The 25,237-nt window shown below is 33.6% G+C and overlaps 2 protein-coding genes across 2 annotated transcripts; both read left to right on the forward strand.

The window, feature by feature from the left end:
• Positions 1-391: 391 nt before the first annotated feature.
• Positions 392-19,195, forward strand: LOC142350489 (uncharacterized). The gene is made up of 8 exons (XM_075402340.1): positions 392-572; positions 7,313-7,432; positions 8,701-9,135; positions 9,588-9,876; positions 10,348-10,744; positions 12,807-13,084; positions 18,202-18,440; positions 19,086-19,195. Exons 1-8 carry the CDS (start codon positions 422-424, stop codon positions 19,193-19,195), a joined length of 2,019 nt encoding a protein of 672 aa, XP_075258455.1. The 5' UTR covers positions 392-421.
• Positions 19,196-20,515: 1,320 nt separating this feature from the next.
• LOC142351110 (uncharacterized) lies at positions 20,516-23,394 on the forward strand. The gene is made up of 2 exons (XM_075403200.1): positions 20,516-20,837; positions 23,139-23,394. The coding sequence occupies exons 1-2, from the start codon at positions 20,630-20,632 to the stop codon at positions 23,369-23,371; spliced, it is 441 nt and encodes a 146-aa protein (XP_075259315.1). The 5' UTR covers positions 20,516-20,629; the 3' UTR covers positions 23,372-23,394.
• The last annotated feature ends 1,843 nt before the right edge of the window (positions 23,395-25,237 follow it).

Below are 25,237 nucleotides of genomic sequence, written 5' to 3' on the forward strand. Positions count from 1 at the left end.
CTTAGCCAAAACTTTTGTCAAAAAGTTTGATCAGACGGTTCATAAATACTCGTTTATCTCCAAAGCTCAAATCCGTTATTTTTTACAACTTGATTTTAACAAATTTGACAAAAACTTTTAGTAAAAATCAGGAAAATGTGAACAGAAACGACGGAATTTAGTGAAATGTTCACGAAAGTTTAAGCCTCGATAACTCGTCGAAAAATATGAATTAAAAAAAATCTTTTTAATTCGGATTTCTACGCTGGACGAGCTTTTTAATGATGACGAGCTTTTTTAATGACGGGTGATAATAATAATATTTGCAATTTCGTGCAAGTTATATTCGAAATTTTCGTTTCCTGTTATAGGTTGCTTCCAATGTTCAGAATTTTCACCCGTGACTAAACTTTCGAGCGACTCAGGTGGGGATTTTGATGGAATGGGCTATCATCTAAATGCCGTCTTCGTGAAGGATACTTCTAAGGAACGGCATAAATACGATCAAAAGATTGCCAATAAAATGAGACGGGGCTTAAATCCAGATCTCTGGAACAGGCTGCGAAAGATACGGACAGGATTTAAAGATAAGAGTAAGTAACTGGTATTGCTCTTTTTGGTCTTTCATACGTTAAGTGGCGTTTTTGTGTTTATCCTGTCATTTGTCTTGAATGACTTCATTTGATATTATGGTCTCGATGTTTTCAAAGGCCACGAAACGAAATGGAGCTAAGCCCTAATTGCTGACATCGCTTTTTTGTCGTTAACATTTGTTTTCTATTTCGCCTTTTATCAAAGTTAGAAGGACTACATGATTTAAGGTGATGTCCTAAAGCAGTAAATCAACGATTATGATTATGCACCAATTTTTCCGGCATTTTTAGATTTTCCCACTAAAATATTTGAAGGTCAGCTTTTTACAGATTTTGAAATCAGCACGACGGCCTACTTTTTCTATTCAAAGTGAAGATATTTTGAAGGCACGTTTTTTTGGAGCAAAAGTAGATGACAACAGACTTATGTAGGAGCATATAACGTGTAACTGGAACTATAAATGTGAATTGAAAAGCACGGATCGCAAAAATGTTAGAGGTAGAAAGTGTTAACTTGCAGCCAAAACGTTTACACGTCAACTCCCGTGAAAATTCTCAAAAATCAATGTTTGCAAAAACAAAACTCATTTTCGCATTACAAAATTACGTAAAACCACATTTTAAGAACAAAAATGGATGGCGTTAAACCTGCAAAAGAAAAGCTGCAATAGGTTAGATTTTTAAGTTTTTTTTTCGAATAATTTTTACAAACTTGTAATAAACAACCATTTCTTTTAGAGTTAACAAAAAATTAAAAACAAATTGAAAAAAAAATCGCGTAATTGTGGGTTCTGATACCCTCATTGATCATAAAGATATTGTCAAATTTTCGGACTGGAAAATATAAAAAAACTTTTGAAATGTCAGTATGGAAGAAAGGAGAATGTTTAAGCTTACCATTCAAAAACTGATGATATTCCCCGGACTTGAGTCTTTTCAGCGCTCAACCAGCACATTTCAAGAGTAAAAACTTAATTCAGTTCTGAAACATTGTATCTTCAGAATATTTTAAGTTTCTTTATGTGCAGTATTTCTTCATTGAGATTATAATGAGATCATAGAGTTCGCCTAGAATACACGTATCCTGTACAGTCTGAAAATTTCTTATACCCCAAAATTAAGTCTGAGCAGAATCAAATCGTACTTTTGTAGCTTATAACTGGTAATTACTGTAGTAGTATACACAATACTTATACTTAAGCTAGTTTGTAGGCAACTACCACAAAGCCCATTTAGCTTAGTGGTTATGACTTGCTACGCAAATTAAATGTTACAAGTACCCACGCGGAAGTTCGGATCGCATATAAAGCAAACCTTTTTGGCGGGAGTTAAGCTGAACATCTTATTTTTCATGAAGTAAATTTTACTCAAAAAACAGAATAGCCGGTGTAAATTGTGACAGGAACTGTGACAAGAAATGTGAGCACTAGCCATCCTGAAAACCAGAATGTCTTTAGACTGATTTAGCGTTGATTTGCTCTGCCACCAACCTCCGGGTCATTACGAAGCTAAAATGTTCAAAATTATAATTTATCAGCCTTGTGTTTTAATATATCAAAATAAATTTCACCGATTCGAGGAAAAAAAGATATGTCTTTTGACGGAATTCAAAAACGCGCATATCTCTGAAACAGTTTCTAATGAAAAAAAAAATTTATTTACCTCTATTAATTTGAATTAATTAAAGCCATGCTGGCAAAAATTAAGGTGAAATTGAAAAACAAAAGAAAGCAGATGCTAAGGAAACTTTGTTGTTTCTAGAAAAACTTCTTTCTGCAATAAAACCTTTTTAGTCTTTTTCCCCGCATCTGTCTTCAATGATGACAATTCACGTTATCAAAAATCAATTTCATAAAGCAGTTCATTGTTTGTCAGACATGATGACTAAAAGAGAAAACAATTTGGATTTTTTGAAAAAATTGTATAATATTTTTCTGACCGAATTGTTTCCTATGCAATTCTTCAAATTCAATCCTGCTTATTTCAAGGTTTAGTTCTGTCTTTATTCCAGGAATATTCTTTGAATTTTGTTTCTGGATCTGTCCTGCAATGTTTTTTTTACCTAGTCCAATAGAAGTTAGTTTTGCTTTGTCCAATTTTACCGTCCAACTCTTTAACATAAAACGCCTGTAGTTTTTTTTTCAGGCTAGTTCCATCTGTTAATGACTTTGTTCAATCGGTTTCTAGAACATCCTATATTTTGTAACGGTGGGGGGGCGTAAAAACACTGAGGGGTGGGGGGACAAAAACAGAGTAGATCCGTCTGCAGTTTATACGTTTTTATTAAAATTCTTGAAATGACTTTTCAGAGTTTCAAATTTAAAATAGTCTTGTCATATGGATGTCAATTTTCTATTTCGTGATATTTCTGCATGTTGGATTCACGATTAAAACTTCCCCGGGCCGAGGTGTACATCCGTATTCCACCGTTATTAAGCGAGAATAAGGGTGTAAAGCCAATTCCACTCTTAATTAGCAGGGATAAGAGTGTAAAAGTGTAATTTTGAGAAATATACTTTTTTTGTACCCTCTTTACACTCTTTAGTACACCCTTATTACACTTTTAAAAATACACTATAATTACACTCTTTATGCCACTCTTTAATACACTCTTGAGCGAATTAGGTGATGAAAAACTTTTGTTAATATCATTTCGAAAAAGACTAGTTAGAATGTCTATTTTAGCCCGTTTTGTTGCCCTGATACTGAACTTTTTGAGATTGTGTAGAAATAAAAGCCAATAGTTTGATTTGTATACATAATTTTATTGAAATCTCCAATTAGGTGAAGAAAATGTCAAACTTCATTAAAATGTTTGTTAACAACATTTTGAAAAAGACGAGTTGAGAAGTCTATATTAGCCCGTTTTGTTGCCCCGATAATGCACTTTCTGAAATTGCGTAGAAATAAAAACCAATAGTTTGATTTGTATACGGAATTTTAATGAAACCTCCAATTACGTGAAGAAAATGTCGAAATTCATTAAAAACGTTTGTTAAAAACTTTTTGAAAAAGACGAGTTGAGAAGTCTATATTCGCCCATTTTGTTGCCCTGAGACTGAATTTTTTGAGATTGCGTAGCAATAAAAGCCAATAATGATTTCTATACGGAATTTTAATGAAACCTCCAATTAGGTGAAGAAAATGTCGAACTTCATTAAAAACGTTTGTTAACAGCATTTTGAAAATTACAAATTACTGAAGCCATTAAATTAATTAGCTATTCTCTGTAAATTATATTTTCTTTTTTTGATGTTTATTTCTACTAATTCAGCCAAAAATATAATGGAAGATTATCTAAATTCATTTGGGCCACATTTGTAAATCATTGGGATCTGTTATTACGCAAATTAGGCAAAAGAAGAGAAAAAGAAATAAATATACCACTCAAAAAAGTTTTATGAAAACTTATATTGTCCAAAAAACAAAACATAAGTTACAAAACAATATCAGTAGACATGTTAATTTTTGAAATTCAAAAAATTGGATGGGACCTCTCAATGATGAGAATAAGTTACTAGTTTCAACGGAAGCAAATAAATACGCTAAGTTAATGCTCGATGGGACGGAAAGAATGTTTGTAATTCATAAGTCACCTTTAAAACATCACAATAAGTCTTATGACTACGAAAACAACAACAAATACAGGCAAAAACCAGAAATTCAAGAGAAAAGTGCGAGAAGAAAGTGTCGAAGACATTCAATCTTTAACCTTTTTTATCTGAAAACCTTATGTAAGATCAATTGAAGGTCCTCTCTAAGCCATTAGGAGCTATCAATAACAAGATAATGTGATAAGATTTCAACAGGAACCAAAACTAAGAAAATTTCCAAATATTTTAATTGTTTCTGAACTCTTATGGAATTGAAGTCATAAAACCAATAGTTAGAAGTTAAAACCGCTAATTATTTTAATTTGGGTTGAAATAGAAAGGAAGGGGGTCCTGTCATATGTGAGACTGACTTACAATTCATGAAAAAAATTTTAATACTGGTTAAAGTTCAAAAAAAATCAAAAGAATTATATTTTAAGTCTTGGCAGACAATGACTGTCCACTCAATGCACTAGATAGGCTCACTTAATGCTCATTACAGAAGCTATTGCACTTTTAGTCGAAAAAATCTATGACATAGGACTCCAAAAATTTTGTGAAACCTCAAAAAGAAAATCAAAATTTCATTAAAATTTACGAAAACTCGGAGTCGAAGCCAAAAAAACATGATCGATTCCATTAAAACGAATTTTTTGTTCATTGGGCTTCATTCGACTGTAAATGAGGTTTGTAATTAACGTAACTGCAATATGAAAAGTGACTTGTCTCTGGGTGACTTGAAAACAAATAAAAATATGAAAAAAATTCTAAAAAAAACAGCTCTCAAAAAGAATTCGATTTTTTCAATAGTAAACTTCCCTATCAGATCAGAACTATTCTTTTTATCGCCTTTCGTCTATTATGAACGCAATATTGATTCATTTTGTGGCGTGAAATCTTCTTATTAAATTGTAAATTCAATTTTTATTTAAGATATTGATGAACATAATTCTATAATTTAGCAAAATGACGCTAAAGTGAACAAAATCACATCGAAATATCAAATGTTCCCAAAAATTTTTACACTTCTAAAACTGCACGAAAAAAGGGAAATTCAAAAAAAAAATTAGTTTCCAATTCTACACTTGAAGGGCTTTCTAATGTTCTAATGATGCCACTCACTTTTCTCTACAATAAATATATCGATCGGACAAAATTGTCTGAACAAAGAAAACCCATTTGGGTATATAGTTCCTCCCCCACGGAAGGGGTACGTACAATGATTACATATAAAATCAATTTTAATCAATTCTTTTTTAGCTTTAAAATTAAATTCTTTAGCTGGTGAAATCTGGTGAAAGATGCAGTTAATAACATTGTTTTCAAATTACCGAGCCTCCTTGCAGATTTTTCCCCAACTGAAAACGGCTGCAGCGCTAATCATAAAATTATACTCTTTGAATGTAGTTTAGAAGTTTGAAAATATTTGTTTTAAATCTGTAAATGTTCGAACTGCCTGTCCTTTTTATGCGATTTTTCTTTCTACCAACTTTTGTTCTGATCTTTTTTTGTCTGAACTTGACTCCTTGTCCTCAAAAATGGGATAAACAGTTAAAAATTGGAGCACAGTAAATTTCTCTTGGAGCCATACGGTTATTATTTTCTATGTATGCAATTCATCGAAACTGTTTAGGAGACAAAAACAAATGGCGTGAAGGATTTTTTGAAGTTTGAACCCCTTCACCTATCCCAGACCCCATACTTAACCCAGTACCACTCTCCCCCGTCACGTAACACCCCCAAAAATAACCCCCACCTATTTCGTCTCACTTCATCTTCGTCCACTCCTCGACCCCTCCACCTCCGCCCCCCTTTTCGCGCGCTCCCTCATCCCTGCTCCCCCCGCTTCTTCGGACTCCCCTCAATAAAGCTAAATCTAGCCTCCCCAAACCAGAGCCATCTACTAACCGCCCTAGGCTGCACCAGGTACTGACAAAGGCAGTTGTTTGAAACCAATTCACCCGACGTTAGTCGATTATGTTTTAACTTGTTTTTGAAGCTTGTCTTCAATAAAACAGAAATATCGCGCCACAACCATTACAAAAATTACAATTCAAAAATTTATAGATTATTACTTGCTTTTTTGCATAGTCTTTGAAAATTACATTGAGTCGATTGCGCTGCTTTTTTCTCGTTACTAAAAAATGGTGATGTATTTGTTGATGATTGTCAAATGTTATCAAACTTATAATTAAAGTTTTGCGTTTCTGATAGGAATCGTACCGCAAAAAACTCTACTAAAACAGTGTACGAGATAATTTTGAAGGATTTTGTAACTCGATGGAAACCATTGCAAGAGTCTGATGGATCTTGCAAAAAGGGACTTCAATTTTTTTATTGTTATAAAAAACTGACAAATAACTAGCATCTCTCTGTTGCATGCCTTGTGTACTAACATTACACCAAATTTTTAGGCTCTTGAACGTGGACATCTTTTATAGCCCATTAATTCGCCGTTTCGTGTCCCCAAGATTTCATATCTCTGGTCAGTATGTTCAATAACCAGAGATTTTTGTCAAGCTATCTCAAACTCCTATTATGCGCAACTGACATTCGGTTGTTCTCTCTCAACCTACGAAAAAAGTAAGGATTCCAGTCTCAAAAAGGGTTTAATTTTGATGTACCATAAGTAAAAGTTACATTGAATGAAGTTCTAAAACAAGATAAGTACATTGATGCATTCAAACATTTTACGAGTAAAACAAATTATTGCTTTGTGACCTATAGAGTTGTTGGATCTTTTCCGTTTGTGCCCCCCCCCCCCTGTACGTTATGCACCCCCAGTTACGGAGCACGTGTCATTACATAGTAAATCACTATGTAAAAATATGCACCCACTAAGCTGGGGGGCACAAACGGAGAAGATCCGAGTTGTTAATGGATTGAAACGAGGCCGATATCCCGAATAAAACCACCAATTACGAGAATCGAATAGCAGTAGTCTAATTATGCTTAATTCACAAGTCAACGTGGTTATAGTGTCTGATTTTGTTTCTGACCTGTTATTGAATAGTATTAATGGATATGTGAGATAATGAATAGTACTAGGGGATAATTTTTCTCGAATTATTTCATTAATAGATAAAAAAAAATCAGGTAATTCAGAAATTGGCTTCAGAGTATTTTAAAATTTGTTTTTTTTTTCAGAGAACAGCCAACGTCTTCTGTTCGTGGATCAGATTCCTTGTTGCTATCGCAAAGTGGAACTCAAAATAGAGCTGGATGTCAAAAGTCGCGGCAACCACTCCATAACAGTGCCAGACTCTGGTTTAATTTTCTTGGATCTTACCCGTTTGTGCCCCCTCCTCACCCACCCCCCAGCTTAGTGGGTGCATGCTACCCGGGTTGATCACCATAAATAAATCTTGGCAACCATATCCAAGCCATATATAGTGACCAAGAAAACTTGGCAACCATATAACTGACCATACAAAATTTCAAACGTAGGTTGAAAAAGCGTGAAATAAGTGCCTCTGACATGTTTTAGTGGTGAAAAGTCTCGGTTGAAACTTTGAAAAACGTTCAAGTTCATGGTTTCTCTTAAGTTTTTTCAAACAAGAGAACTAAATGCTTCAATAGACGCTATCGTGGCTTTTCGTGGTTGGGTTACGGTTTTCCTGTATGCCATAAATGCTTCTCATCTCAAGCTTACGAGATTAATAAATGATTGAAAAAATTATTTCTTGACCATTTATAGCCGCTTCATTGTTTTCTGGTCTTTATCGTTGATTCAAATGCTTTCCTGGATGCCATGGAAAGTTTCGTGGATGCCATACAAGAATTCTTGGTTGCCATACAAGATTTCTTGGATGCCATACAAGAGCCAGACCTGGATGCCATACAAGTTTTCTTGGATGCCATACAAGATTTCTTGGATGCCATACAAGAGCAATAGAGACCAAAAATGTTCTGTTTGTGGTTTATCCTGTCTACTTTCTACGTGTATACCCACCCTTTCATGGAATCGCTGAAACGCGAAAAAAAATTTGTATGGAAAACTTGGCAACCATGGTAAGATCAAACAACGAAAATTTTGTATGGCGTGTATGGAACCATATATGGCTCTTGGATATGGTTGCAAGAAAGGTCAACACGGGCATTTGCACCCCGCAGACACGAGTGCAATATTTGTATATAATGATTTATACTATGTAAAGACACGTTCTTTTTAACTGGATCACAAACGGCAAATTTTTTTCGTAAAACCACTATTTTCAACAGTATTATCCACCAAAATATCCACCAAAAAATCCACCAATCATAATCCAGAAAGGTTGCTTTTGAAAGTTGTGATTCTAAGGCTCAATTGATGAGAACAAGTATAATCATATGACATCTTATAAAGCGTAATTTGTTTAACTGAAAAAAACTGCAATTAGAATTTATTATTTAAGTTCCATAGATGTTTTTCTGTTACTTGCTTTGATGAACTCTAACTTCGCTTTCCCAAAATTTTTTGAGATCAAAAAATTTCACTAATCTAGTTTTCGAACTAATTTCCGACTACCTTCTTATTCGACTTTCAATTGCTCTAGACTTCCTTCATACCCAAAATCGGCTTCTGAACGACTTTAATTTTAAAGCGAGTGACTTTGAACACAAAATGAAAGGGATGAGAACTAACAAAACGCACACGTTTGTGTTCCGACACACCGACGTTGACAGGAATCTTAGCGGGGCTTTCATGGACCTGACAAAAATTGATAGCGATGGAATCCTCGCTAACGATACAGAGCAGCTTAACAAGGAACTGAATGGAATACTTTTCGGGAAGAAAAAGATGGAATCCAGCGATTTACCTGGTGAAGATACAGTTTTGAGTGAGTGGGAAACGCGAAAGTTGGTTGCCAAAGTTTTGCGACCAAAACCAACATCAGATGAGGAGAAAGATTCTGAAAGAGTTCAACAGAAACTGGACAACGTGCAGAAGAAAACATTTGATATTTTGAGAAGCGTATTAGGAGGCCAAGGTGAGTATTATTCCAATTACTGTAATTTAAATTCAACTAATTAATTTTGATCAGGGCGTCTGATGCGCTGGTTGTAACGATTGAACTCTGTGAGCTGTAATTAGGACAATTGATATTTTCTATTCAAGTATTCGAAAAAATTAGAGCTGTTGAAATGCCAGAAATGACCAGAATTTAAGAAAGTCAACGTTAGAATTATTACGACAATCAGAAAACAGAATATAACAGACACCGGTAGTTTCAAACTTAGGGAATCTTAAACAATTTTAAATCTTGTTTTTTTTCGGAACTGCTCTCTAATTTCAGCATTTAGTAATTAAAACAGAAGAATGAGAAAACATGCGTATACCAAATAAGTTGCCACAATTTTGTAAAAATAATTAATAGTACTTATTGTTATTGATAGAAATGATTTGCATCTTAAAGCGTTGTGACCACGAAGTATCATTTAGGTTGTGAAACTCTGATGTCTGACCCAACAGATGACGGCCAGGCTGGCTCCGAAAACTGGTCTGAAATGATGGCAAATTATTTTTTCGCGAGCGGATGGCAACGATACGCAACAGATCACCAGAAATCGCAACTAACAATGCCTTTGCCGAGAGGAATGCTACTCGACGATTCGTTTCAACCATCGGATGAGAAAGAGAAAGCTGTGAGATTAAACATGCACCAGCAGGCGGCTGGCGGTTTTCAATGTCAATCTTTAAATCACGTAGATGTCACAGTGAACACAGAAGAGTAAGTACTTGTTTGATCTTAGAAACTATTACTTTAACCTATGTAAACAGGAACTCTATGAAGCTGGCCATTATATCTTCCAATGTCATTAAATAGACTCTTCGTTCCAATTTTAACCATTATTCGGGACTGATTGTTTTCTGCGTTGGAGCTCTTTGTAAGACTTTGTAAAAAAAAGTTCTGATCATATCGTACAAGCTTTCAGATTATCCAGACCATACCTCTATAATATCCAGACTTTAGACTGTTCTAATTAGACAGTGCAGACTCTGGATCGGGTCATGATCAGATTTTCCAGACCCTAAGATTTTTTTTGAGTAAACCGAGGAGAATCTTGCCGCAGCCTTCATCAGGCCGCGAAATATCAGGATAAAGTTTCGAAATGGTACTTTCGAATCATACCCAGAAACTATGTTTCATTCTTTATAAACGAGTCAATTTTCATTATTCCAGATATTTTAACTGTTTTAGACTGAACATGCAAGTCACGGTGACAGAAACAGACGAAACAGTCACAGAAAAAGTTCAAAAACTAGTCAAGAAGAACAAAAATTGGATTGGTCATGAAATCATTCAGAAAGTGAGAGATGAACAGCTTCCAGTGTTTAAATTGCAACCATCGGATCTGAACCCGGACCTCGACGTTTGGTTCCCTTTCGACAAATACGAGCGGAAGAGTCTAAATGGGATATCATACATTCAGCCGAACCATGATTGGGTCAGAATTCACATTAATACTGATAAGTTTCTGTCCAGCAGACCGTGGCTTGACCAAGCAGCTATCGGGTATCATGGATCTGGACTTTCGGGCAGCGTTGGAATTGCTAATGACAGATCGTTTCGAGTCGGGGGTCGAAATATTCATGAGGTAAAATTTTTGTAGGGAAAAAATGGTTTCAATATAACTACATATGTATAATCGTATGCATATGTATAATAATGTTCTGGATTTAAAACTGATGATCAGTTACAAAATACAGTTGGCTTTTAATATCCCGAAGCGAGCATAAAGTTAAGCTTTGATTAGTACTTCTTCAACAAATTACACGTCTTACGTTGACAAATCGTTGCTGATCAAGTTTTATTTCTTTCAAGTCTTAAGACACCTTATTCAAGCCTTGGTAAAGTCTTGGAAAGTCTTGAATAATGTGTAAAAAATAAGAAAAGTACAATTTTGTGAAAACTGTTTGCCCGACGAATGCAATTGAAAATAGAAAAATGGTCTAAAGAAGTTATTCAGTTCTATTAATTTTGTCAAGCTATCTCCAATACGGACGAATATAAATAACACTTTAAACGGCACATACGCTTATTAAATCCAATTATTTTGGACGAACAAAGTGATTGGCTGTAAAATATTGCCAAACGGTGATGTTTGAAGATGGTCATTCGCTTTCGTTATGAGTTAAATCATATAAAAGTTGTATGCTATGCTCAAAATTTCACTCACACCGAATAAGAATTGTCAAGTAATCAAAACGTGACAAAATGTATGACGGATACTGAAAAATTGTTTCTCCAAAGAAAGCAAAAAAAAATTGGAAAGAAAGCAGATACAAAACATGGTTTCGTGATTCGTAGAAAGGCATTTTTAAAAGCTCGGTAATTGAATAATAGATGAAACTGTCTAGAGAAGAAACTTTGAAAATTTATCTGGCACTTAAAGATTGTTTTAAAGCATTTTTGGTTTTGCGGCATCAAAACAAAAATAACTTCCCTAATAAACATTTTCTTGCTTCTATTCTTCTACAGTCTTCTAAGTCTTCTATTCTTCTACAAGATTTATAAGTCTGATTTCAAGTCTCAGCATTCCGACCCACACGTGTCTTATCAAAGACATACAATTAAACTGCTGAGTGTAAAATGTCCGATGTTCAAATCTCGAATGAGTACTGGTATAAGATTTGTCCTGTATTGATACTAACTTGGCGTTAGTTCTAAGCCGCACCACCGCGTCAAATAAGATATTAATGAAAACCAATCTGATTTTGCTCAATATACAGTTACGCTAATTGTTTTGAGGAGATTGAGCAGAACAATGCAAAATGCAGACCGAAGACAAGGACAGTCTGATATGTTTTTTTTGAAACTTTGAAACTTGGTCGAAAAGTTTTTTTTTCAGATTTTCTTTTGACTCAGAATTTTTTCAGAATGTGCGCAATCCTAGTCTAGATTTTCATGAGATCAAAAATTGTATTTAATAGACGTCGATGACTTTTATACCACTAAAATGGATTTTGTTTTTCAAAGGTGCATTTTTAAAAGAAATTATTGTTATTATTATTACTATTTTTATCATTATTATTATTATTATTATTATTATTATTATTATTATTATTATTATTATTATTATTATTATTATTATTATTATTATTATTATTATTAATATTATTTTTACTATTATTATTATTATTATTATTATTATTATTATTATTATTATTATTATTATTACTAATATTATTATTATTTTTATGATAATAATAATAATAATTATTATTATTATTATTATTATTATTATTATTATTACTATTATTATTGTTATTGTCATAGTTATTACTGTTATTATTTTTATTATTATTAAAATTATTAAAATTATTATTATTATTATTTTTATTATTATTAATATTATTACTATTATTATTATTATTATTAATATTATTATTATTATTATTATTATTATTATTATTATTAATTTTTTTACAATTATTATAATTGTTTTCCCCGCTTAAAAGCTGTTTTTCACCGCATTCATTGCATTGAACGCAAATCTTACACTTTTACTCCCCTTAATAGTTTTTTTTTCATCGCATTCATCGCATTGAACTCAAATCTTACACTTTTATTCAAGTTCACCCCAAATCTTACATCCTTCAGTGATTTTTAGCGGTGACACCCCGAACCGGGGTTAGATGGTCGACATTTTTTTTCAGGACGATGAAGACGTGAACCCTCTAAGCGAAACAAATGGTCGGTCATGTGGACAGGGAGCCTACTTTGCAGATGACCCACAACGATCGGGTGATTTTGCCGACCAGAAGGAAGACAAATTGATAGAGGGCAAATACTGTGTGTTTGAAGTCAAGTTGAATCCAGAGAAAACCAGAATTCCGTGTAACCAGACATCTTACAGAATTGTTGCCGAGACCCCACATGCGCTACCAAGTGGAATATGTGTCTATGTTGGCCACAAAAACGTAGCAAATTTTGGGTAATTTTTGTTCTCTAATTTTTGCAGAAATCAAATAAGCAACATCTAATCATCTTATACGTCACGAAATCGATTTCAGATTTCTCAAAAGTATCCGAATATGTAAGTCTGTCCAAAGTGACCGACATAATTATGAGCTTGAAAAACTCTAACGAGAGCTTTAAGTAGTAGCACGGTTACGGTTAAAATATGTGATAATCACAAGACCGCTATTCACCGCTAATCTTACATTATTTTTTTTACCAAACCTCGACCCGGGTATAAATGAGCTTGAACGAGTCGAAATCTGATCACTAACTAGCCACAGTCAGATAATTAGGCAACATTAGATAATAAGCAATACCGTAGCGATATCCAGGCCAGAATTCAATTATCATTTTAAAAATAGGCTAAATGATTAATTAATCTCAAACAAGCTTCTTAACAATTATAGTTCTGCCGTCTTTTTTATGCGATTTTTTATTTGACCGATTTTTTGTCAGGCGCTTTTAACTATTTGTCATCAAAAACAGGATAAACAAGTAAAACTCGGAGGGCATTAGGTTGCTGATCAACTCACTTAGAGTTATGCTAGTCTCTAATTGTAGAATTTATCAAAGCTGCTAAGTAGACATCAAATCATATCGAAAGATGCAGCGGTTTTTAGTCAATTAGGACCCCTAGTCTATGACCACACTCACCACCAATAAACCCCCCGTTGTCAGTAATAATGTAGTCCAATAGTCTGCTGAACCCATTTTGGTGCTTGGTGGCACTTCTTGAATACACCATGTGCAGATGATGCGGTAGAATAGCTGTATGAAGTTTCTTTTTTCTTTGATGTTCAAGAGGTTTATTGTGTAATACCTTATTAAGGATATTGATTTGTTTTTAGTGGAAGCGATGTCAATGCATAAGAGCAATTTTTCAAGAACTGCGAACAAAATTGCTCAATTGAATTATAAGAAATGTTGCTCAGAGTTTGAGAGGAAAATTTGCATTCTAACCAATTCCAATTTTTTGCTATAATGCACCTTCTTCTTCACCCCATCGATCACTTCGCTAGATATTTAAGTTCTCTGTTTCTACTGTCTCTAAGAGTCAACCAGCTCTCCGATAAACTATAATTACAATTAGGAGCGATATCATTGACTAGTTTTTTCAACTGCCTGAGTTTCTTTTTGACATTTTGAAAGTAAGCATGTAACATTGCTTCCATAAGTCCTGTATTTTTTTCATAGTTCACATTTTTCAACAATGCTAAATAAAAATACAGAAAGAAAGAGAACCGAAATGAGCAAATATTTATGAAAAAGCAGAGAGCTTCTTTAGCTCAAATTTTTTCATTTATGTACACGTTTCTGATAAGGTTCTTATTAAAACTCTGCATTTAAGGCAATAAAAGAACATATTGAACAAAACTTTAACTTAAAAAAAATCTTTATCCGTATAGTTTTTGCCGTCGCAACTTACGTATACAACTGATATTGTAATTGACACTCTTGCATAGTCTTTTGAGGTCAATTGTTTTGAAAATGAAGATTGTGCTGAACTCAAACCAAAATCCAGAACCAGGTTTTAAACTTTAGTTTTTTTTGTTTAAATTTTTTCTCCTAATTTTTTTTCTAGTAATTGAATTGTATAGTGAAAATCAGTTATTTAGTTATTTGGTTATATATGTTTTTAAATGGTTGCAATCAATATGATGTTTGAACCTAGCTGATGCAGAATTTTCAGGACTTTTATCATTACAACTTGATCCAACTTTTAACATTTTTGATGTCAATTAGAATTCCAAGTGGAAACTCGTTTCTAGTTACGCTGATTTAGTGAAAGTATTGGAAAGAACAAAAAGTTGTGAACAGTTTTCAGATCAGCCTTCAGTACGTTGGGATTTTTTGCTTTTGAAGAGATTTTTTTTCGCAACCTTTTCTTTTTTTTACTGTTTTTTCTCTCGATGCATAAGAGTTCTTTCGCATACAAATTTAGTGAAATTTTTGATTAAAAATGAGACTCGGTAAATTGTGTTTGAACATACTGTTCCGACCAAGCTCATCCTCTTAATTGACCTAATGGCCTTCCAGATAAGGATGAGATAAAAAGCTTTCAAGAATTTAGGGTTTTTTTTTTCAAAAATAACTTGTGTATAAAAAATGCTTTAAACACAAATGACTATACGAAATAAATTAAAATGAGTTAGAGAACCGATGACATATACCCTTTACAAGTCTATAAGACAACACAAACAAACAAAAATAAATAACAAAAAAAACTTTATTTACAACCAAAACTCAATGTTTTTTTCTTGAAAACCATTCACGAAGTCAAAAAAGCCTCACATCAAACTCAAATTAACCAAATAAACCTTCAGTTTAATAAAGATTTGAGAACTCTCCTTAAGGAGTTCAGGTACCAAGTAGACAAAAAAGGTCAAATTAGAAGTAAGAAATTACATTTGTACTTTTGTTGTAAACAAATAGATTCCTAGTAATGAAAAACATTAACTATTATCTGAAATCAATAATTATGTCCATTTAAAGCACTGCAGGGATCCATTAATGACACCCGATATCCAGAATACAAGTGTTGACTAAAAAAGACAAAAGGCACTGCCAATAAAAGAAAAACTCAAGAAAAAAACGTTAAGACTGGTGTCCAAGCAATGAAAATCATAAACTGTTAACTAATCAAAATCATGTGTATATATGGGTCATATAAGTTTTTAAGATTGCAATCAGAACAAAGCTAGAAGAGCGTTAATTTAAACACAAACGGCTATCTAGTATGAAAATCAAACTTTATTTGAACAGAAAAATTTTGGTTTTTCTGTAAAGATTTTATTTAAAAGTTGATAAATTATGATTAAAAAGGGCTTAATTTTAAAAATTAGTCAATTTTTTTAAACAAATTTCTTAAAATTCGTGAAAACCATTAACTTTAGAACTGAAATCCTAACTAGAGTTTCACTTATATCTGCACAATAGGGCATTCCAAAATGCAATGGCTAATAATATATCATATGACTTCAAAAAGAAAGACAAAAATGGTCAAAAACAAAAATTTCAATCAAATCTTGAAAGAAAACGGCGTCGCAGCCGTCGAAAACAATAATTTATTCATTAAGAGCATCATATATCTTCAGTTGCACACCATCAACGTCATGAATATGATATGCCCACATTCATTAAGGCAATAATGTGACAAGAAAAAAAACATCCTCAAAAATGGGGAAAGTTAGAAAAACCAAAGAAATGAAGACCCAAAGTCAAAAAACCAAAATTTTAAAGATAAAAACGCAGTGACTATTAATTTTTAATTCACTAGAAGAAAATGCCTCATAATAGCTGTCATTCAGCTAAACTTTGACAGAAATGAGCGATAAAATTGTGGCAAATGCTCGAAAAAGATCTATTTTTGAAAACAAATTCTTTTCAAGGACAAAACCGAAGATTTTATTTAAAACACCATATAGGTTTACTTGCAGTTTTTTGGGAATCAAGTTGAACACTTAACTAATGTGATTAAATCATCGAATAAAGAAAATGACAACAAATAAAGATATCGAATCTTCAAAAGCAAATTTAGACACACAGGTTTGAAGCCATAAGAACCACGCGCTTTAATGACTGATTGTATAATGTGCCTATTTGGCCTCATTGGCACGTAAATACAATCTGTTAGCAACTGAGCAGTAAATTTATATCGTTCTGATTTAATAACTTCCTGGCAAATGAATTAAAAGGAAGAAAAACGCCGGAAAGGTTACAAAAAATACAACGCCCTAATCAATTCTACTTTTTGAGTTTTTATAAATTTTTTTCTGTTTTCAAGACACATAACATTACTGAAACTAGCAATGATATTGGTGCAGATCAAAATATATAATTGTTCCAAATGTAAGCGAAAATGTAATTTGACAAAAAAAAACGCTATATCAAAAACAAAATGAAGAGTTTTGAATTACTATCGTGCTAATTTAGAAAAACAACAGTTTGTCAAACCCAGAACACTCCTTTAAAACGGCTGAATAAAAAAAATTAGGCAGATTTTTAGTCTATGTTTGAATGAAACAGTTAAGCAAAACTCTGCTCCATCTTTGAAACTGCAGTCTACGACACAATTGTTAACAATTTAAACATATTTTTAATGCAAAATTGACAAAAAGTAGGAAAAATATACGGCTATTAAAACAACTGAGAGTAGCTGAATGATATCAAAATTTAAAATTCGATAACCCCGTGGAAAATATAAATTTCCAAAAAAAAATATACGTTCTACGCTAGACGGGCTTTCTAATGATATCAAGCACAACACTGTACGATGAACGTATCCATCGGCAAAAAATGACTGAACCAAAAAAGGTGGATCGGAAAACAAATAGTGCATCTTTTTCGTTCTTTTTCTTATCTTCTCACATAATTTCAGTAACGCTAGGTTGCAGCTGCTTTTTATCTGGGCAAAATTGATGTATTCGTTTGACAAAACTGAGGTCTTGGTTTTAATGACTAAGACACCATCAAACATTTTTTTTTGTATTTTTCCTGCATGGGCTGTCATTTTTTGCCTGGTTGTTCATAAGTGTTAATAATTGATGCTGTAATTTGCTTTCAAATGTTGTAATTGTCACTGCTTTCGTAAACTTTGACGCCTTTACTTATTTACAGGAAAAAAATTTGTTTTCAGACTTTTTTCTGTTATTTTTTGGTTACTTCCGGTTGTATTAGCAAATTTCTCCAATAATAATTACATTGATCCCCGTATCGCTGGAATTTCGCATACATATTGCATAGGAGCAATGCTCTAATTCTCCTTTGGGGGTAAATTGGCAAAATGAAAACAGGAAATCCTTTTTGATATGCTTTCTCCCATGTAATAACTTTAATATCGCAAATTGGACTATTTTTTCGCTAATGAGAGTAATTTTTACTAACTATCAACTGTGAAAATTTGAACTTGACACTGACGCGTAATAATCCGCATAGCTTTATGTTGGTTTGATAAAGGCCAGATTGATTATAAAATCTGCCTTTTATTACAGATTCTGGCTGCTCCTGCGGTTCACTATTGGTTTCTAGTTTATAATAACTTTTTTTTCGTAACAAAATTCGAAATAACCTGAGGTGGAAATTTCATTTTAGAGAGCACGTCTACAAAAGATGGCTAAAATATCACCAATTTTTGGCAACATCCCCTGGTTTTGAACCTGAACGATATTTTCTTGCAAGCACTAACGGAACATTCAGTCCGAATAGTTGTGATACCGAGAACAAGTTTCGACAATTTGAGCTGCTTTCGCTTTGCCAAAATCCGAACAAATTGCAAAAATCCACTTTGATCCTTGGAAATTCTGGAAGTGGGAAAACCACACTAATAAATGGTATGATTAACTATTTGTTGGACATTCAATATACAACAGATTATTACCGATTCGAATTACCAAACAACGAAGAAATTTCGATTTATCCAGGAGCAAAATATCCGGGAGCACCTGAAGATAAGGACTGGTTTACATCTTACGTATACCAAGACCGTAATTGCCGATACACTTTCATTGACACGCCGAGTTTTCAATCAAAGCACAACGGTATGTCCTTTGGGCAAAATCTTATAAACTTTCTGATTGAAAAAGATCACACAAAAATTGATGCCATTTGCATCGTTGTACCTGAACAAAACAATGCAATTTCTCAATTCGAAACAAACGTGGTGAACAAAATTTGCTCACTTTTTGATCACAATGCTGTCGGAAATGTTGATTTGTTCACAACTTTCGGAACAAAAGGATTCGAACACAATTTGGCAGAAAAGTTTTCTGTGGATAATATCTGTTTGTACACACGAAACGCAAAAGTTGAAAAACTTTGGGCGCATACGTTTCAAAATTATAATCGGTTTTTCAAATCAATATTGGTTAAAAATCCGACGACTATGGTTCGGACGAAGTTTCAAAGCAGCCCAATCGAAATTGAGAGCGCAATTCTAGCTCTTGATGATACAATTCAAAGTCTTCTTTTTGAATCAGCGAATTTGAATCGAGAGAAAGAGAAGTTGTCCGAATTGCGTCAAGATATTAATCAGATGAACTTGACTGATTATTCTTTCAAGAAACAAGAAAGAGCTGTTTTCTTCTAAAAATGGCGTAATAATGCATAAATTAGGCGGTTTTTTAAATTTAAAGTGACCCATACTTAGATGTTGCCACCAATAACCAGAAAGAGAAATAGGCAGAAAAAACGGTAACATTATGTAACATAGGCGTTAAATGTGACAAAGTTACACAGCTAGCGGTAAATGTGATAAATTTATGATTTTCACCGCTAAGCTTCAATTCTAAGTCTTGAGTACTCAACAAAAACTGTTACATGAGAGGGTTGGTGGATGATTGTTTGAGATTGGAAAAAAGTGATGGGGAATCGCAAATTATAAGAGCCACAAAGGCACAAATCTAGTTGGCTGCAGTAGCTGAAAAGTCTCAAAAAGCCAAAAAGAGTATTTGGAGTTATACTGAACAGCAGAACTAAGATTTAGTGGAAGAAAACAAGACAGTAAGATCAGCAATTTAGAGGTTCAAATTGTTATAACCTACACTGAACCCAAAAAGTAGCTTAGCAACCACTATTTTCACGAAGTAAAAATTCATTTTTTGAAGCAAGTTTACTTCAACTGAACATCAAATTTTGAAAAAATTAGACCATTAGTTCCCTACATTAGTACCCTCGTCAACCTATGAAATTCAGATAAAACGCAACGTTCACTTACCAGAAATCCTAAAGTAAATTCGATGAAATCCACCCAAGTTTTATAGTAAAAGAAAGTTGATACACGATAACAATTTCACATTTTTTTCTCCAATGTTCCACACAAGTACAAATTTAGCCATAGTTAAACAAACAAAACATGACAACTTGTGACCACTTTCATTTTACAATGAAACTCTGATGAGTATCATCAAATTTACATTGGGATTTCTGGTGTGTGAACGCTGCAATTTATCTAAGTTTCATAGGCGGTCGAGAGGACTAGTGTAGGGGGCTAATGGGGTAATTTTTTTTCGAAATTTGATTTTCAGCTGGAGTAACAATGCCTCTAAAATTGAATTTTTACTTCGTGAAAATAGGGATTGCTAAGTTACTGTTACCGTTCAGTGTAAGTCATAACAGCTATTTGAATCTCTAAATTGTTGATCTTACTGCCTTGTTTTGTTCCAGTAAATCTTAGTTCTAAAAACTTGTTTGTTTTATGTCATTATGAAGGATTTCGAGACAGGAAAAAAGCACACACAAGTTTTGAAAAAATCTTTAAATTCTCAAAAATCATGAGATAATATGTCACAGAGATTCTCAAAAAATGTGATATATTATGTCACTGAGACCACCGTCCACGTACAATGAAATCTGTTCATTTATAAAGTGATTTGATTAACATAATGAAAGAAACAGTTCTCAGGAGCCGATAAAAATAAGCAAACCACCTGGAGTTTTTGTTACGGTGTGTCTGCTCTGCAAAGAAACTTGCCACGACAATTGCAGCTTTGAAAATGATCATGAAAAACATAAGTGTGTAGCTATGGAACAAAGTGGCTACTGCAAGGTGTGCGCGGACAAATGCCACTGGACTCAACATTCCAACACCCCATTTTATTACCAAGTTCGAGAAGATGACGTAACCAAATCAATTTTGGAGTGGCTGCAAAAGTTCAGCATCCGAGAAAATGATCTTGAGAGAGCTGAAAAAGTTGTGGATAATTTGGAGAGGCTTGTTGCCAAATTGTTAGGTATGTTTATTTTAGCAATTTTTTTGCTCTTATATTGAAGTTTTGATGATGTGTCGGCCCGCGTGTTGATAAATCTTGTGGCTTTCAAAATGTCTGGGATGAATCATATTGTAAGAAACAATCTATCAACGCCAGTGATTTGAGAATTAGTGTGCTGTGAGTTTTGGAAAATTTCAATCAAAGCAGTTTTGCTAATTTCCTGAAACGGATGCATCTTATGAGGTAAAAAAATTGCAGAAAAAAGCACAACAAACAAAATCACAAATAAATCGATTGCTACATCAGTAACCGTTAGAAAGTGATAAATGACGTTGTCTACCTTATACGAAATGCAATTACAAGCTGAAAAAATGGCGGTATTTTATTGGAATGTTTGTTTCTGTATTTAGATAATGTTCTTTTTGTTTTTTAAGTTGAACTGAAGCTTAGCTCGTTTCTTTAATTTTCTTTGTATTTTTGGTATGGCTCAATTTTTTTTGGAAAACAATGACAGCCTAGTACCGACGCCAATACATATAATTTAAGTTTACGGTTCTTTGCATTTTTCTATTTTGGAAAATGCCTCATCTGGCTAGCTCTATCTGAGAGTCAGGTTTTTCTAATTTTGTGGCTGTTTCCAGGACCAAAGGAAAACTATACTCGTATATGGAGACTCTTGCTGTAGTTAGTTTCAGTGCTTTTTAACTCTTCTGGTATCGCAATTTTATGGAAGAAGCAAAATCATTACATTACCGGCCAACGTCTGAAAAAGAGTTTTTCAAAAATTTTGCAGTTTTGTCAAAATGAGTGGCAGCTTTTTGTAACTTTTTAAAATTTTGCGTAGCTATTTTCCATAATAAAAATAAGTTACCTAATTCCACGAATTTTAGAATGTAATAGGTCTAGAGCTTTCATGCCCAAAATTTACTTAAGTAACTACTATTAATTGCTTAAGACTAATTTTCAAAACTTAGTTGTTATTTTGAACAATAATATAGCCAGCTAAAAACCTACTCTTTGTCTTTCTAATCTACAAATATTATCGAGAAATGTACACCCCTCAATCAGTAATTTCATAATTTAATCACCAATTAGATCTTAGTTCATTTTCGTCGTCTTAGCTACCAGAGAGGACGTCTAACGTCACAAATCGTAATTTTTTATCGCTGAGTTGCGGTTTCTGTGAACATCAGTACCAGCTGTTTCCTTTAGGAAAAATTATTTTTCGAATTCATTTATGGAATACTTAGTTGTCTTCTCGAATCATCTTCTCAATCTGAAATTAGTATTACGAAAGATTTTGAGATCATTTACAAAAAGTAGTTTCTTGAGAGAACTTCTAACTGGTACATTGTTGAGAGCAACCACAGAAATAAGCCAAAAATGATAGTAAATTTTCTGGAGTGAAAATTTTGTTATGAGGCGTACTTTTTGATCCACTTTTTATGGAGCTGCCTCTCAGTGTTATCGAATGTGGCTTTTGGCCAGCTAGAGACTGCAATTCTCTCAAAAAATTTTAGCTTCCTAAACCTTTTTCTTAAGTTTTGGCTGGTTTTGTTTGAAGATAGCAGTTGTTTTTCGGCACGCAAACGATTATTTTTAGGTTGATTATTGAGTCATGATAACAAAATTCGACTGAAATTTTTGTCTAGTTTCACGGAATGAACGTCGAGTCTTAATCAGTATTGATTCAGTGAAATTGCAAGTCTTGGATCATTACTGTATCAGAGCTCCGATCAGGGCACTTTTTAGAATTGGCACGTCATAAATCAAATTTTAAGTCTTGGCAAATCTTGAGTCAAGTCTTGACCAAGACTTGACAAGCCTTGCTCAAGTCTTGAGCAAGTCTTGTCTCAAGACTCGCCAAGTCTTGACCAGGACTTGACTCAAAATTTGCCAAGTCTTGACCAGGAATTGATATAGGCTTAGCAAGTCTGGAGCAAGTCATGACATGTCTACACAAGTCTGACGACTTGAGATAAGACATGATCAGTACTGATTTGTCAATTCAAGACGTATTTTTCCGGAGAAGTACTGATCAAGACTTGAAATTCGTTCCGGGTTAGTTTATAGAATTAGAGCAGAAAAATATTTGCCGTAACACAAACTTTGATGACTGTTTATTTGAACTCCTTTTTGGATATATGCCTCATTTTTTCAAAAGCTTCGATGCTCCATGTTTGTTATTCAAATAGTGTTTCAGTATTTCACGGTGTTTCATTCTGAAAAAAAATGATTACCATAGTTTGAATCTCCATTTTTGATACAAGGTTTTAAATAAATTCAGAAAAAATGTATTTCCGTGAGCTCGTTTCTGTTCAGTTAAAATGTTGGATCAAATTGAGGAAATCGAGAGCTACATGCTGGAATTGGAAGAGCTGGACATTAATGCAAGTCAAAGACAACAACAGCACAACCGAAGAAGGTACATTGAGAAGTTGAAGGACAAAGAGAGACGGGATGAAAATATCCCAGGAAGTAGAGACAGACTGACTCAGCTGGAAAAGGCAGATCTGGGGAGAGATTATCTCAAACAGATTATTGAACAAGTCTGAAATGACTAATTATTGTCAGACTAACTAAAATCATAAAACGCACCATGTTGAAGATTACTCTCTTTGTTTAAGTTTTCAACGGAGTTGGGGAAGCCACAACTTCTCTATAAGCTTTCTCCGGCATCAAATTTATTTTAAATTACATATAAATTGGAATGCAAACAAGTCTGCCTAGTTAGTATAGATAAAAACAAATTAAGAGGCTGGTTCCCGTTCCACGGAGCTAAACGAAATTAATTAAACAAGTTTATTGAGAATCAAATGTCGAAAAAGTAGTTGCGAAATGGAGCAATCATTTAAATCTCAGTTTTTTTGTAACCAATAGTTTAGTTACTTGTAATAGTATTGTAACTATTGTATTATTCAATAATCCGAAAGAAATTGACATTTATTTACATAATGCAAAAATTACCTAATAATTCCTCTTGTGTTTTAGCTCATAATTAAAAACAAATGACCAAAAAATTGTAAAAAGTTTGTTAGACAAAACTGAGAGATTTTTTAGTGCGCGATAATTTTCAAAATATCAATTTGATTATTTAATTTCAAGAAGTCTGCTCCCTGCAGAAAACGTCCATTTACTTTCTTTAACACTGATAAGTGCATTCACAATATAAAGTGTATGTTCCATTGTAAAAACATTGCTCAAGAATGATACACTAAGCAAAATATTTCATGATAGCAATCGTTGTTAGCTACATATTTAGCTGCTAACGATGCTTAACAAGTAATAAAGACAAAAAACTACAGATTTTTATTCACATGATTAGGCGGTATTGTTTGTGTTTATAATTGCTCTTGAACGATATTGTTTTGCTTGACCGATTTTTTGTCGGTCCTTTTACCTTTTCGTCCACAAAAGAAACGATAAACAAGTAAGGTCCAGAGGGCAATAAGCGGCTGAGCAGTTCTTTTATAGGCGTCCGCCTTTTTAGTCTCTATGTATGCGATTCGATTCATCAAATCTGTTTTGAGAAGACAAATTTATGTTGGGAGGAGCGCTTCTTAATAACGAAAAATTGAACCCCTCAGTAACCCCCTTCAGGTCACCTTCACTCGCTCTCACCCCTTCCCAAAAACATTTCTCACGATTTTGACCCCCTCTCGTTCAACCCTCCTAACCCTAACCCCCCACAACCTCTTTTAACCCCACTCCCCAACGCTTGACCCCCCACACTAAGTCACAGCTTGCTATCACAGAATCTAACCGTTCGCCGCTCATTTAAGATCAGCTCGGCCGACGATAACTGGTTATATTTTGCATTTTTAAGGAAACTGAAGAATGTTGGATTGAGCGAACCGAATAAAACGGAACGCATGTGATCTAAAAGTCTTTAAATGCTAGTTTTATCTCAATCTTCAAAGGAATATTTTTTGCTGTTTTCCTGCTTCAAAATCTTTATTGGAAGTCTTTGTATGGTTTGAGGTAAGTAGAAATGTTAAAAACCAAAATACACATTAACGTTCATAAAAACCATTTTTTGCGGGAAAACTAACTTTCAAAAACATCAACACTTGAGCTGTTAAATTATTTTAAAGTTATCAATTATCAAAAAGAGACAAATGAAGCGAAATTTGTCATATCCATGAAATTTGTTTGCATTTTTAAGCTATTGTTCGAATTTTTGGGTTTTCCATGAAGTGTTCTACCTTTTCTTCAAAAACTCCAAACAATTCCCACTCTAGTTTCATCAGTTCTGACAAATGGCTTCATGAGAATATTGATACAACATTGTGAACGAAAAAATTGCTTCTTATTTTTCAGCTAAATTTTTCCATGCATAATTTGCACTTGATCTTGACTTCGAGTTGATTTGTTTTCCTATATTCGTCCATAAAAGTTCGGCATCTCGCAGTGTAACAACC

The sequence above is a fragment of the Convolutriloba macropyga genome, chromosome 12 (genome assembly GCF_964194025.1).
Source record: "Convolutriloba macropyga chromosome 12, txConMacr16.3, whole genome shotgun sequence".
Lineage (NCBI taxonomy): Eukaryota > Metazoa > Xenacoelomorpha > Acoela > Convolutidae > Convolutriloba > Convolutriloba macropyga.

Bases quoted from the DNA above. Each gene is read 5' to 3' on its own strand.
- LOC142350489 (XM_075402340.1), top strand. From the start codon at position 422: ATGGGCTATCATCTAAATGCCGTCTTCGTGAAGGATACTTCTAAGGAA. The intron at 9,877-10,347 runs GTAAGTACTTGT...TAACTGTTTTAG, and splicing joins GTCACAGTGAACACAGAAGA to ACTGAACATGCAAGTCACGG. The intron at 18,441-19,085 runs GTATGATTAACT...TTTTTGAATCAG, and splicing joins GAAAACCACACTAATAAATG to CGAATTTGAATCGAGAGAAA.
- LOC142351110 (XM_075403200.1), top strand. From the start codon at position 20,630: ATGGAACAAAGTGGCTACTGCAAGGTGTGCGCGGACAAATGCCACTGG. The intron at 20,838-23,138 runs GTATGTTTATTT...GTTTCTGTTCAG, and splicing joins GCTTGTTGCCAAATTGTTAG to TTAAAATGTTGGATCAAATT.